Source organism: Phodopus roborovskii, unplaced genomic scaffold, assembly GCF_943737965.1.
Source record: "Phodopus roborovskii unplaced genomic scaffold, PHOROB, whole genome shotgun sequence".
NCBI classification, from domain to species: domain Eukaryota; kingdom Metazoa; phylum Chordata; class Mammalia; order Rodentia; family Cricetidae; genus Phodopus; species Phodopus roborovskii.
In genome coordinates, this window is record NW_026126484.1 from 3,228,198 (window position 1) to 3,241,888 (window position 13,691).

The 13,691-nt window shown below is 40.0% G+C and overlaps 1 protein-coding gene across 1 annotated transcript in view; it reads right to left on the bottom strand.

Moving 5' to 3' along the window:
• Vps41 (VPS41 subunit of HOPS complex) overlaps positions 1-13,691 on the bottom strand; it is a 144,336-nt gene that overhangs the window by 37,658 nt on the left and 92,987 nt on the right. Inside the window, exons 10-11 of the mRNA XM_051194665.1 lie at positions 11,332-11,398; positions 3,309-3,406 (exon numbers count right to left, since the gene is read on the bottom strand). Coding sequence (XP_051050622.1) covers positions 3,309-3,406; positions 11,332-11,398 — 165 coding nt within the window. The remainder of the gene's footprint in view (positions 1-3,308; positions 3,407-11,331; positions 11,399-13,691) is intronic.

The window sequence follows — 13,691 nt, forward strand, 5'->3', positions numbered from 1 at the left end:
AGTAATGAATCTATGGCCTAACACCAACAAACATAACTTCATTACAGCTCGTCTACACAAATATGAAGGAAGGCAAAACAGTATGACTTCATGATTCAAATCATTGCTAATATGAGGGAACTTACTTTTAGTGCCAAAAGTCATAGATTAAAATCCATCTCTAAACCAGGTCTTGCTGAGCCAGTGGAATTGCCTGCCTTTACATCACCATGTATGGAAGACCGTAGTCACAGATGGCTGCTGAACACAGGCAATCTGGCTAATGTGATCAGGGAACTAAATTTTTTTATTTTGTTTGACTGTAATTAGCTTAAGCTTAAGCAGTATAAATAGCCAGTGACTATAGTTTCTGAAAGTGAAGCTCTAGGTCATGGCAGAGTGAAAGGTGAGCTGACATTTCTGAGGAACGAGTGTGATAAAACACAGACCACTACTGGGTTCTCAATTGAAACCTGGAAAGTGATCAAGCATTATTATTCTCAATCATATAGACTGATGAGTTAAAAAAAAATTAAGATTAAAATTAAAGAAGTCGATGGTAAGGCTGGGATGTCTGGAAAAACTGAGACTTATGGTCAACACTGGACTTTGGATCAAAGGGGTTCTGCTTTAGTTTTTTGTGCTTTTGAGACATGGGCATTGCAGGCATGAAACCCACCTGCCATCAACCTGCAATGGAGCAACAGAGAACACACTCAGACTCTGGTATGGAGTGGGAAGGTGAGAGGAACAAAGCAGAAAATAATGAAACCCAAAAGCTGTCTTTCACATAAAACAGTGGAACATGGATTTCTGAGGACTTTTGTACTCAGGAGCCATTATAGCAGCTTTGTAGCTCATGATGGGGCTACAGCTACTGGCAATCCATTGCAACAAGAAAACACGAGGAATATACACCATGATTTATCAGATCTAGGAAAATAAATGGAAGATAAAGAAATCTCCACTTTTAACCAAAAGGGGGGGGTGTTGAAATACAAGAATATTTTTAAATAGCTGCAATGAAAATGATTTTTAAAACAAAATCATGACAAATTGGGAAACACTTGAACATTCCTAGATCATACATGAAGCTTTGAGGGCTAGGAATGTAGCTCAGTGATGGGGCACCTGCTAAGTATATGGGGTTTATCCTTAGCACTGGATTAGGAAAGAAGGAAATTTCTTTTATATGTGTTGAGAGGTATGTACCAATGTGATCCCTGTCATGTTACAGTCCTTGCTCCAGGTTCCCATGATCCACAGTCTTGTCTATGAGTTTCTCAAGAGCAACAATTTATCACCATCCCCTAGTACTTTGGAAAAATTCAATTCTTAAAACAGACTTTATCTATGAAGGAGAGAAAAGTAAAGGATAGAGGGACAGCTTTCTGAACTATAGGATACATTAACGTGACAGAAGAGTACACAGCTACTAACCATGCTCACAGTGGAAGCCATGCCCACATGAAGAGAGTGAAATAATGTATAGAATAGAGGTACACAAAGGAACCGTAACTGCCTCAGAGCAGAGACATGTGTACCTATCTATGAAAGGCATCACACGGGAAACGCTTGAGGGTATTAATGAAAAGCCAAAGGAAACAGCCAATGAAAACCTAATAGAAACAGATTTTCAGTATGAGAAAAGGAATTGGGTACTGGTATGCCCCAAGCCGACCGTCATTCTTTTGCCCTAATTTTACTCACTTACTCACTTACTACGTATTTAAGAACTGAGAGCACACACTGATGTTAATAAAGTGAATCCCCACACAGCAGTACACTGCTGTCTCCTAAACTCTTCTTTCCCCCGAAAGCCACCCCTTCTCTGATCTGCCCTGTGAGGACCGCCTTCCTTTGGTTTTCTCCTTTCCTATACTCTTTATTAACACAGGTTTCCCTTTTTCTTTTCCCCTTTTATGTTTTTTTTTTTTTTTTTGATCAGTTTATTAGCTTTTCCCTTTTCCAATTTTATTGCTTCTTCCCTTGTTTCGTTCAATCACATCCTCAATCTGCCCCACATTCCTCATCAAAAAGCACTGTTCTTAGTCCCCAAGGAGTCTCTGCTTTTCTGTATTTTCAAAAAAATAAATAAATAAAATAATAATAAACTGATGCCCTGCAATAGGGCTAGAAGCCAACCCTATTGATTTTAGGAGGTTTGAGGGTTCACTTAAGTCTACAGCATTTCATTGCCTAGCAACATAGGCACCCAGAGCTTCAGTTACTATAGTGATGGCTTCCTAATGCAAGTGTTCTCTCGGAGAAAGGCTCAAGTGCAGCCACCACTTCACAACAAGGGCTCCCTGGGCTTTTCTTCCCCAGTTTATTCCTTGCCATTTGAGGAGAGAGAGAGAGAGGGAGGAGAGAGAGAGAGAGAGAGAGAGAGAGAGAGAGAGAGAGAGAGAGAGAGAGAGAGGAGAGAGAGAGAGAGAGAGAGAGAGAGAGAGAGAGAGAGAGAGAGAGAGAGAGAAGGAGGAGGATACAAACAGGGAAAGTACACTCCACCTGTCTGCTTACTGTGAAGGGCTAGAGAATCAATTGCAATTTCTTTTATATACAGCACCCAAAAGGAAATCCTTTACAACCAACAAGCTCTCCTTGCTCAGGCCTTGAAGCTGCCCCTCTCCCATTCCAGGCAGGGCCCTGAACTCTAACAATAGGCAGCCTAGGAGCACTGCTCTGGGCTTTAGAGGAAGCCTGCGTGTCATTAAATCCCAGTTGAGAGCTTCATTCCAATGTCATGAAAACAAAATCTGGTTTTATCTGTTGTTTTCTGTTTACAACACATTTCAGTGTCTATAATCTGCACTGACAAGTGAGTGAGCAACAATCCCAGGAATCGAGCTACTTAGAATCATCAGGCCACTGGGAGGTAAACAAATATGTTTGGACTCTAGAAAAGAAGGAGCTGCCCTTTCAGTAATTCCTTCTGACCACTGGGATCCCTGTTGTTGCAGTGACCAGCTTCATTGCTGTCATCTCTGCTAATGCAATGTCACCTTAGTTTCTTTGTCTTTCAGCATGAGGGATCCTTTATTTCTTTCAAATAAAATATCAAGTGACTGGTGAGAGAGAAAAAAAGAAGAAAAAAAAGAAAAAAGGTCTCGCTTCTTTGTGCAGCAAAGGGAACAAAGGCAAGCAATAAGTGTGACTTCTGAAGGTAAATATGTTTGTCTGCAGGGTAATTTCTGCTAGGCTTATTTCATAGGTCAAAAAGTTCTGGTTGGATTATAGCAATCTCCTCTGACAGGCAGCCTGACCTGGGTGTGATGCTAAAAGCCAACTCCTCTATATCCCTCTGTACATGGGGAGAAGATAATTACCGTTTTTTCTGAAACCTCCTTTACGTAGGAAAGCACAACAAGCTGATCACAGAGAGGTGCAAGTCCACTAATGTAGAATTCAGTTTCAAACTGAGACACTGCAAACAAAAGGCAGAAAGGATTCACCATTAAATGGAGCAAAAAAGGTACACATGATGGCAAAGACACACCAACTGTGAATGCTACAACACATTTAAAGATGTTTAAAATGGAAATAAACGCCCAATCCCCTGATGTGATTATTACACCTTGTGTGTGCGTTGAATTACGATACTATACTAAATATGTGCCGTAGTGTGTCTCAAGTTAAAGTACATCCACCACACAGCACTAAAAGTGCTTTACAATGATCCATGCAAGGAAAGACATGCAGCATGTAAGTCTGAAAGTTAACATCACAGACAAAAAAGAACCCCAAGTGTGTGTCCACCACTGTGCCAGGTAACTTAATGATGTCGGTACATCATATGAAAACTCTTTGAAACAATGAAACCCAACATCAACTCCCTTTAATAACAGAACAATAATAAAACTATCCTTTATAACAACATTAATTTTAACAAGTGGCTAAGATTAATTTTTTCTTTCTTAGACGTGGAGGTCAGTGGTGCAAACAACACAGGTTTTGCTTTGGTTAATAGAAAACACTACTTTGTTTTTCGGCTTTAGACATTTTATTTAAACATCTTTACATATTACTTTTGTAACTTATACAGTGAAAAATAATAAACTTGCAAAGTAGTGTACTTAAAATTTAAGAAGAAATGTTGTTAAGAAGTATTAATGTACTTTAAAAAGTATAAAAGTTAAGAAGCATGCACACTAAGGAGATGGTTCATTGTGTAAGAATGGACTCTGCAAACATGAGGACTGGAGTCTGAATCCCCAGCAGCCACATTAAAAGTCAGGCATGGACACTGCGTACAGTGTCCAAAGCTCACTGGCCAATCAGCTTAACTGAAATGGCAGCTTCTGGTTCTTTAGAGACCCTGTCTCTAGGCAAGATGGCAGTGACAGAGGAAGCCACCCTCTTCTGGTTCCCCAGGTTCCAACACAGGTGAATACTCTCACACAATCAAAGGCAACCACCACATACACACAAAGTAGAGCCCGGCCTGGTGGTGGAGCTCTCCATTTCCAACTCTCCACAGGCTGAAGAAAGAAGACCACAAGTTCCAAGACTGTTATGGTTATAACATGTATTCAAGGCCAGTCTGGGGATCTTAGAGTTTGTTTCAAGGTAAAACATAAGGAGAGGGCTCAGGACACAGGTCAGTGGTAGACTGCTTGTTCAACATGCACGAGGGACTGTGTCTAATCCCCAGTATTGGGAGGGAGGGTATGTGTACTTATTCCATGTGGGAAATACAAATGCTCCTATGGTGTGAGTCTAATGACTCCATGATGCAAACAAGAAATCACAGAATTTAAAAAAGAGCTGTGGTGGAGCTCACTTATGAGCAAACTCTGACTTGGACTTATCCCATTATCCCAGAGTTTCTTAATTCAGATTGTCTCCAATGTTCTGGCTATTAGCTGCAATTCCAGTTGACATCTATGATGAACATACTTTCTTTTTTCTGAGTTGGGAGAACTTGGTCTGTCATTCTGAAAGCAATACTGAATGTCTGTGTACTCTGGAAATCTGGGTCATAACTCTGCTGAACTGGACTCCAAGTTACTTTGGCCAATGTGTGAACTTCTCTCACTTGAGAAGAAGAAATAACAGATAAAACCTAAAGTACAGATGGAATGAGAGGCAAAAGAACTTTTCTTCCTCCTTTCTCTTTCCTTGTTCACCAGAGTTCCTTGATTTTCTAGTCCTTGTTTATCTTTATAACCATCTTCATAATCTAAATTCTATACTAAAACAGCTAAAAATTACTAACATAAACTTTAAAATAGGCAAGATTTGGAGACAGGTTCTTCTATTGCCTAGGTTGGCTTTGAATTTGCTACATAGCTGACAATGATTTGCATTCTGCTCTTACTGCCGGCCGGCACCTCCTAAATGCTGAGTCTCAGGTGTGCCACCATTCCCAGCTGCGGTGGATAGTAGTCCTTATGCCTTGTCACTGACTGGATGATAGACTGGATGGGGCGTCCTCATACAAGTACAATGGTGGGTGCTTAGGACTTAGCCCTGCCACTAACATTTTCTTTCACTTTTGTAAGCTTGAGCTGAATGTCATGAAAACAGTTTTGATAACAAGGTGACATGGGAAATAGTCACAAATAAGCTTATTTAAGAGCCATGCCCATCTCAGTCATGGCTTGGAGAAGCGACTGCCCAGTGTAGACAGGTAGACAGGGTGGGGTTTCTGAAGATGCTTGAAGTGCAGTGTGTTTGTGTTGGGTGGGGGGGGGATGAAAGAAGGCTGTGTGCTGATGGTGTTGGACTGGATGGGTCAATACTGAGATCATTTATGAAGAAGATGGCAAATCTCATCCACCTAGACATAAGCAAATTAACAATAGAGTTTGGTGGCCATTATTCTAACTATTCTGGCATAAATGGAGTTGAGTTTTTGTCTTACTGAATCATATTTCATCGCTGAAATGCAACTATACAGTTTCCTTGCGAACAGTTTGCACAAAGAACAATAACCAAGAAATGCCACAGAAACCCTTTTCATGAGGGCCAGGTGGAGGCCTATTATGCTTGTGTGCTAAATGTACCCAAGGGAAAACAGCAGCTAAGCACAAAGAAGTGGTGGATAATGAGGCATGAGGTACTACTGTCCCTTTGGAGATCACATGGCTTGCCCAGACTCACTGAAAGGTAGTATGAGGCAATGTCTTCAAATGGTACCTAAATTTACAACAAGGCCTGTTTGTTTAAAAAATGACTTATTGATACATTCAAGAATTTAGGACACCACCCAATGCAAATCTTCACTCCACATCCTGATTTTCTTAGTCTACAATGCTTACATAAATAACATGGAGATTTCATGATCTTTAAGAACATAGGCAGAAACAATAATATGTTCTTGAGAAACAAGAGAAGATTGTAGAAGTGCATCTGAGTTTCAGGTAGGAAATGTGTAGTTACAGACACTAAACTATCAGAAGACCAACTGTGTATTGATCACTTTGATAGAATAATAAGGAAGAAATACTTCCTACTAAAACTAATAGTCAAGACTTTAGAAATGCAGGAGTTATCAACATCTAGATAAAACAAAAACATTCTTTGTGTTGAGTCATTCCCTTACACCACCCACACCCTTCTTAAAGAGACAAAATGCAATGCTACTGTAACATCCAGTGAATCTTCTCCCTTAATACCCATGAATAGAGATATGTCAAAAATAAAGAATAAAAAGCCCTCACTCCTAATCAGAGTTGTTAGTGTGTGAAGCCTGCAGCTACTGTGCCTTAAAACACAGAAAGATCCTTGCTTTTCTTTTGTTCTCCTTAAGGAAACAAAAAAAGAGTGTTTTCAGATCTAAAAAAATACTATTTGTTTTTCATATTAATACTTAGATAAAGAAGGGATGGCTAGAAACCATGGCACCAGAATACATGTATGTACAAGGAATAAAAATTATTTCTACTGATGTAATTAAATAAATGTTACATTACTGTATTTATTCTTTAAAGTAAAATACATAAAATAAAACATTTATGGACTAGCTTTGTAAAATATAACAATTATTGGCTTTACATTCAAAATAACAGTGGCCAATGCAGTTTTCTTTTCCTGATGTTCCATTCCATATTACAGAACAATGATTTTAATAATTCAATAAGTCTTGTCTTCTCCTAAGGGAAAACAAGTTTGAAACAGGGACAGAAGCTCACATTTAAATGGATTTTTGGGAAACGATAAATCTCAAAGAAATAAAAACAAATTGTTGGGTTACAGAGTGCACAAAACAGAAACCAAAGGCTGGTAAGTGAAGGCTGAAAGAAAACTAGTTCCTAGGAGTCACAGAAGACAGAACCTACACTGGAGATCAAGGGCATCTAGAAAGTGAAGAGAAGGTTCTGGGGCCCTGAGGCAAGGTGCTGTGTTTCCACAGACAGTGTTTTACTGAAGAACACCAGCTCTGGTGGGAACTGCAGCTGTGGCATGGCCTTCTCATCCTGACACAGTCTCAAAGGCTTCCACACTCTAGTGTCCTAAGGAAGCAGTGTCTGTAGACATCCTGTAAGAATACGTGTACTGAAACCCACCGAAGGTCAGCAAATGGACTAAAGTGTCTTCAGAAAAAAGCAATTCCTTCCTTTTCCAAGACAGATGGATGGCACATTGAACAATGCAAGTGGGAACACAGAGAACCATAGGTTACATGTCTATTATACCACCTAGAACAACAGTTGAAGACTTGAAATTTTGTGATCAGAGTGCCCTGCCCTTCTTTAGAATTTTCTGTGCTGCTTTAAAGGCAAACACCATGCAGGGCACAGAAGCTGCACTGGTCCCTCTTTATCCCTTTGCCCTCCACAAATGCCAATCTACAAGGAAGAGCGGTTATCTGCAACTTCTCACATTCCATTCTAGACCCTTTCAGGTGGTCTTGTGGCAAGACTCCTTCCCTTGGCCCACAGACAAAAGCAGGAACAATCATGCACAGAGAGTTTTCAGTAAGTCTGGATACTTGGTTGGCATGCCAACTGCCATTAAAAATACTTTTGGAATCAACATCTCAATAGCCTCAGGAATTGCTCTAAAGAAGATACGGTAAAAAGTGATATGATCCTTCACACCAGCAAATATAGACCTGATAGACACATGGCTGTGACATGGGGATACAGAAGGCCAAGGAGGCAGTGCTGGAAGCTCTGCTTGTCCATATTATCTTCCTTATGTTTTTGAGATGCTGCCTTACTTTGTAGCCAGGCAGACCCTGAGTTCAGTAGGGTAACTCAGGGGTGACCTCAAACTTGTGTCAATTCTCCTTTCTCAGACTCTAAGTGTTGGGATTACAGATGGAAGCCACATCTGGCTATAGAATGCTTGCGAACAAGAATGCCTGAGTTAAAGTGCTTTTGCTGAGGAAAAGTCTTGAGTATGTTACATGGGCCCCTCTGGTCAACACACATACATACCCCACCTGCAATAATATATTTTCTTTCATAACAATAGCCACTAGGCAGGTACAGTGTGTGTGTGTGTGTGTGTGTGTGTGTGTGTGTGTGTGTGTGTGTGTGTGTGTGTGTGCCTATGTGCGCAAAAGATGTCCAGTTTCTGCTGCATTGCTTTCTGCCTTATGCTACTGAGATAGAGTCTCTTAGTAAACCTAGAGTGAGGCTAGCAGCCAGCAAACATCAGACATCCTCCTGCTTCTATTCCTGATAGGATTGGGGCTGTGGCATGACATGGCCAAGACCATATTTCTACATGAGTTCTGGTGATGTCAACTCAGATCTTTCTGTTTGGACAGCAAGTATCTTGCCAACTTGGCTATTTTCCCAGCCTCACGCTTAAGGTTTCCTATGGTCCCACTATTAATAACAAATATCCAAGTTCATAGCACTGTATTAAGTCTATCCTATAAGACAAAGAATTAATAAAAAGACTATTCCCAACAGAGCAAATGCAGGCATATGTAACTGATATGGTGTTCACTGCAAAATGCTTTTTCATATTTAAATTCTTTTCATAATGAAGTACTGGGGAAAATCCAATGCAAGACAGGAAAGTTAACATTAAAACAGTAAGCTGAATAGAAAACTATTCAAAAGCCAGATCCTCAACTACAAACACCTGGTAAGATACTTCTACCTGACAAGGTCTCTACTGAAGACTAATTAGGAGGAGAAACTAAGTCACCTGTATGCAAAGGGAACTATCTCACTGCTGTAATCTAGACATAAAAATCAAAATGATGGCAAGCATATGAAGAGAGTTACCTAGATTGAAGAATTGTCCCACAGCTATTTGAACCACATAAGCAAAGCTTCCATTCCAGGTCACTGAGTTCTAAATGAATTACGATGCTGGAAACATGATGACATGTTAAGTTCTATGTTCGCAGTACATGACCAACTCTAGGCAATGGTGCTGTTTTATTAAAGGGACAATAATGTGGGTTCTCTTCTCTTTTTATCCTGGCTTCTTTGACAGTCTTGTAGCTCTTCATGTAGTTCTGTAGTTCAAGTGTCTTGTTAAACTTCCAAGTGCAATCAAGACAAGAAAGTCAGAGACTAATTTCATACATGTAAGCTGGCAGTAAACATCAGAAGATGATTAAAACCTCACCTATCAAAGAAGCATGAGCTCTCCAACTGCCACCCCATAAAGACTCTGAAGCACAAAATCGAGCCAAGTAAGTTTAAGTGAGCGGTGTAGGCACAGAACTTATCTTTCAGCAATGCAACCTGGAAGAGGCAAGGAAGTTCAAAAGCCCTCTGCACCTACAGAAGCTCTTCACGATAGTAACTGCGTAGAGGCCTTATTTCTTTAATCATTATTATTTTCCATTTATAAGAACACTGGAGAAGAAACTTTTGCTAGACTTTGTGATTCTGACTTATAAACAACTGGCTTCTGACAAATTCACTCTCATGGGTATTTTTAAATCTCAATGTCATTGTCATGCCATTGAAGGAGTGTGGCTCACTATTTGGGGATAAAGCAATGCTATATTTTAAAAATTGGTGGGAAGGGAAGTCACACCGCACAAAAGGGCTCACATGTGAGGTTTACTGGAAGAGGAGAGAGAAGGACCAGAGAAGGGTGCAGAGACGGGACTCAGAGACCGATCCCTGGGGACAACCGTGGCAGAAGAGGAAGAGAGAGACAGGAGGTGGGCAAGGCCCACCTTTTATTTGCAAAACAATTTAAATTTTTTTTTTTCATTTTACATACTAGCCCCAGTTTCCTTCCCTCCCCTTCTCCTGGTCCCTACCTTCCCCATCCCACCCCTACCCACTCCTCCAAGGGGGTAAGGCCTCCCTTGGGGACTCAACAAAGTATGGCATACCAAGCTTCTTCCCCCTGTATAAAGGCTGAGCAAGGTATCCCACCTTAGGGAACGAACTCTGAGTAGCTATCTTCCGCAGGCACTGGATCATCTAACACAGCATTGTGTTGTGCACACTATGATGTTTCAGGTCTTCAAGATGCAGAGTAAACAAAAATAGACCAATGTATGCTTGCATTGAAGTGACAGTTTGTGCTACTCAGAGATGTACCAATAATCAAGAACTCAGGACTGCTGCAGCCATATGTGTGGCCAGGTGCAAACAGAATCCATACCTGAATGAGAACACTTGGCCTGTTTGAATAAATGAGTAGATTTTCCCAGTAAAGCAATGCTTTAATCATATCTCATATGATTAAAAGTTGGTGAAGAGAAAAGAGGCAAGAAGAATGTTCTATTCAGAGGGGCCTGTGTATGAAAGTCTGTGTGGCTGTAGCACACAGACCACGAAGAAGCCTGGTGGGAACTGTAGCTGGACAGACAGGGATGAGAAACGCCTATCCCTGTAGTCTACTACTCTTTTTCCTCTGAAGAATGGGAAAAGACTGGAGGATAATTACATGATCTGGTCTGCACTTTTACTTGATGAAGAGACTGGATTAGAGTCACAGTGGAGCAGATAAAACTGAGAAGGCAGCTAGCTGTAGTGCTCCAAATGAAAGATGGTGGCAATTGGGGCCAGACCAGTCAACAAGACCAATGGTCAGCACTGTACTAGGTGCATTCAAACATTAACTCACACTCATCACACACCTTATAAAAACTTTCTTACATGTTACACATAAAACTGTTGAAACAGCAGAAATCTGTCTGAGGTCCTAGTGGCAAATATCACACCAGGATTATCTGACTTCAAAGGCAACTATAAAATTATAATGAGAATATAACTTTTTGTTTCTTTAGGAAAAAAAGGGGGGTAAGAGGAGCTTTCATGGTGAGGTTCCACAACCTGAAGGATTTTGGATCCATTTGATCAAAGTACCAAGAGATAAGCTCTGGTGGAGGGTGTGGCCTTGACTCCCACTTGACAGGTGTTCTTTGGAAGTTTTAGCATCACAGAAGACCTGGGAGAGGGGGGCATCCCATACCTATTTCAACATATCGACTTGGCAGATCCCTCATCTCACTGGCATGACGTTCCTTCACTGAACATATCTGGAAAAAAAATTCACAGGTTATTTTCTAGCTTTGATAAGAAATTCTTTACAGTATTTTATTCAGTGTGGTATTTTTTAAAGGTAATCATGTTACCCAAAGACAGAGCATATATAATCTACTCTGAGATATAAAAGTCAGAAATCAATTTGAGAGGCTGGAGAGATGGCTCAGCAGTTATGAGCACTGGCTGCTTTCAGAGAACCTGGCTTCAGTTCCTAGCACTGACATCCTGACTCACAACCTTCTGTATCTCCAGTTCCAAAGGATCCAATGCCCTCTTCTGGCCTCTGTGGGCACTGCATCCATGAGTTGCAATCATATATGCAGGCAAGGCACCCATACACATAAATTAAAATTAAGTAGTTTGAAAAACCTATGGTAACCATTATTTAGACTCCCCAACATTAGTTCAATAAATTTACATTCTATGGAAAGAAAGAGCATGTTAATATAAATTTGCTATTTCTACTGGCTTCTCTGAAGCTCTACTTAGAGAACTGCAGACACATGAAGAAGGTAATTTGGGTAGAACAGACACACTGTGGCTGCAGAGCCTGCAGTCTACACACACCCTATTATCATCATGTATAAAGCCTGAGAGTTAAGAGTAGTTCCCCACTGTGTGAGGGAAGACAGAAAAAGAGAGGCAAGTATGTAGCCTAGAAAGTCTACCACTTCTACTATTAGCACTTTCTCAAAAAAAAAAGTTTGTCTTTGTTTTAAATTATACATGTAAAGTTGAGATAGAAATATGTATTTTTAAACCAGTAATGATGAGGGATATCATTCTGTATGCTGTGAATATGTTTCTCTTATTGGTTGATGAATAAAGCTGCTTCGGCCAATGGACAGGTAGGATGTACCCAGGAAGGAAGAACAGATGGGGCTACCAGACTAGAATTCTGGGAGGAGGAATGCAAAGAATAGGTCTCAAGGGAGATGCCACATAGCTTCTGAGATAACAAGAGGTTCAGGAATCACCAGAAGCCAAGACTATGTGGAGATACACAGATTAACAGAAATGGATTAATAATTAAGAGAGAGTTATCCAATAAAAAGCCTGAGTCATAGGCCAAACAGTTTATAATTAATATAAGCCTCTGTGTGTTTGGGACTAAACAGCTTCAGGACTGGGTAAGGACAGAAGCTTGTGTGTGTGTGTGTGTGTGTGTGTGTGTGTGTGTGTGTGTATCAATCTATCCCCTAATCTCTTACTCCTCCAAATCCCACACAAATACCAGATAACACAAATCTTTTGGTTTTTGTTGTTTTTTTGTTTGTTTGTTTGTTTGTTTGTTTTTGTTTTTTTAATAGGTTGGTAAGACTATGGATGTTTTCTTACCTCTTTCTAAATGAATGTACTTTCCAAAGTGAATACATTCAACTTTGTATTAAGAAACAAACATTTTTATAGGTTTGGCCCTCTATGTAAGATCAAACTAGAAGTTAGGTACCAATCCCACAATTCAGTGATGGGGATTCTTCCTTCACTTCTAGACAGTGATATTTTATAGCCATTAGCCTAAGTTTCACTGCACTATGGAACATTGTAAATCTAGTGTTTAGAGTAGACAAACAAATGGCAAAACAAGCATGAACAAAGTGTCAGCCCAAGGACAACATGTTTAGTAGTTGTCTACTGTAAAGCTAATGCTATTCATGTAAAGGCTTACTATAAATAATCAGTATCATGCAAATATTCTTCTATCATGTAAATCAGTACTGCCATTACAATATAGCATAAGAAACTAGTATAACTTACTTGATCAACTTTCCCATTATTTTTTATTCCTATTCATGAACATCATAAACAATAATAGCATACTCAATATACTTAAGCATAAAATGTTACACACTTTCTTAGGGTAAACTCTGGACATAAAGCTGCCAAATCAATGGCTAGAAATGCTTTATGTTTTTTGATCTATTCCTTTTTAATACAAATGTCTAAAGGGGTCTCCAGCACTGCAGCAACTTGGTGAAGGCCCCAGAGAATGCTTCCCTCCTGTATGACAAAATGCTATGGTTGCAGACATGTAAGAATCCACAAATATGTGATGAGCTGCTTTTCTCCTTAATTACTTTTTGACATTTGTCTCCTGTCACTTTCCCCAGTTTCCTTCTCTTTCTAGTAGACGTCTGAGTTGAGAAGAGACCTACCCATGCCCAATACTTACTAAGGAAGCTATTAAATCATCTAAGGGGAACATTTTACAATGCCAAATGGATGGTCATTTTGATGTGTTGATAAAAGTGGTCAAGGAGATGGACTGGAGTACAGCAATAAAGA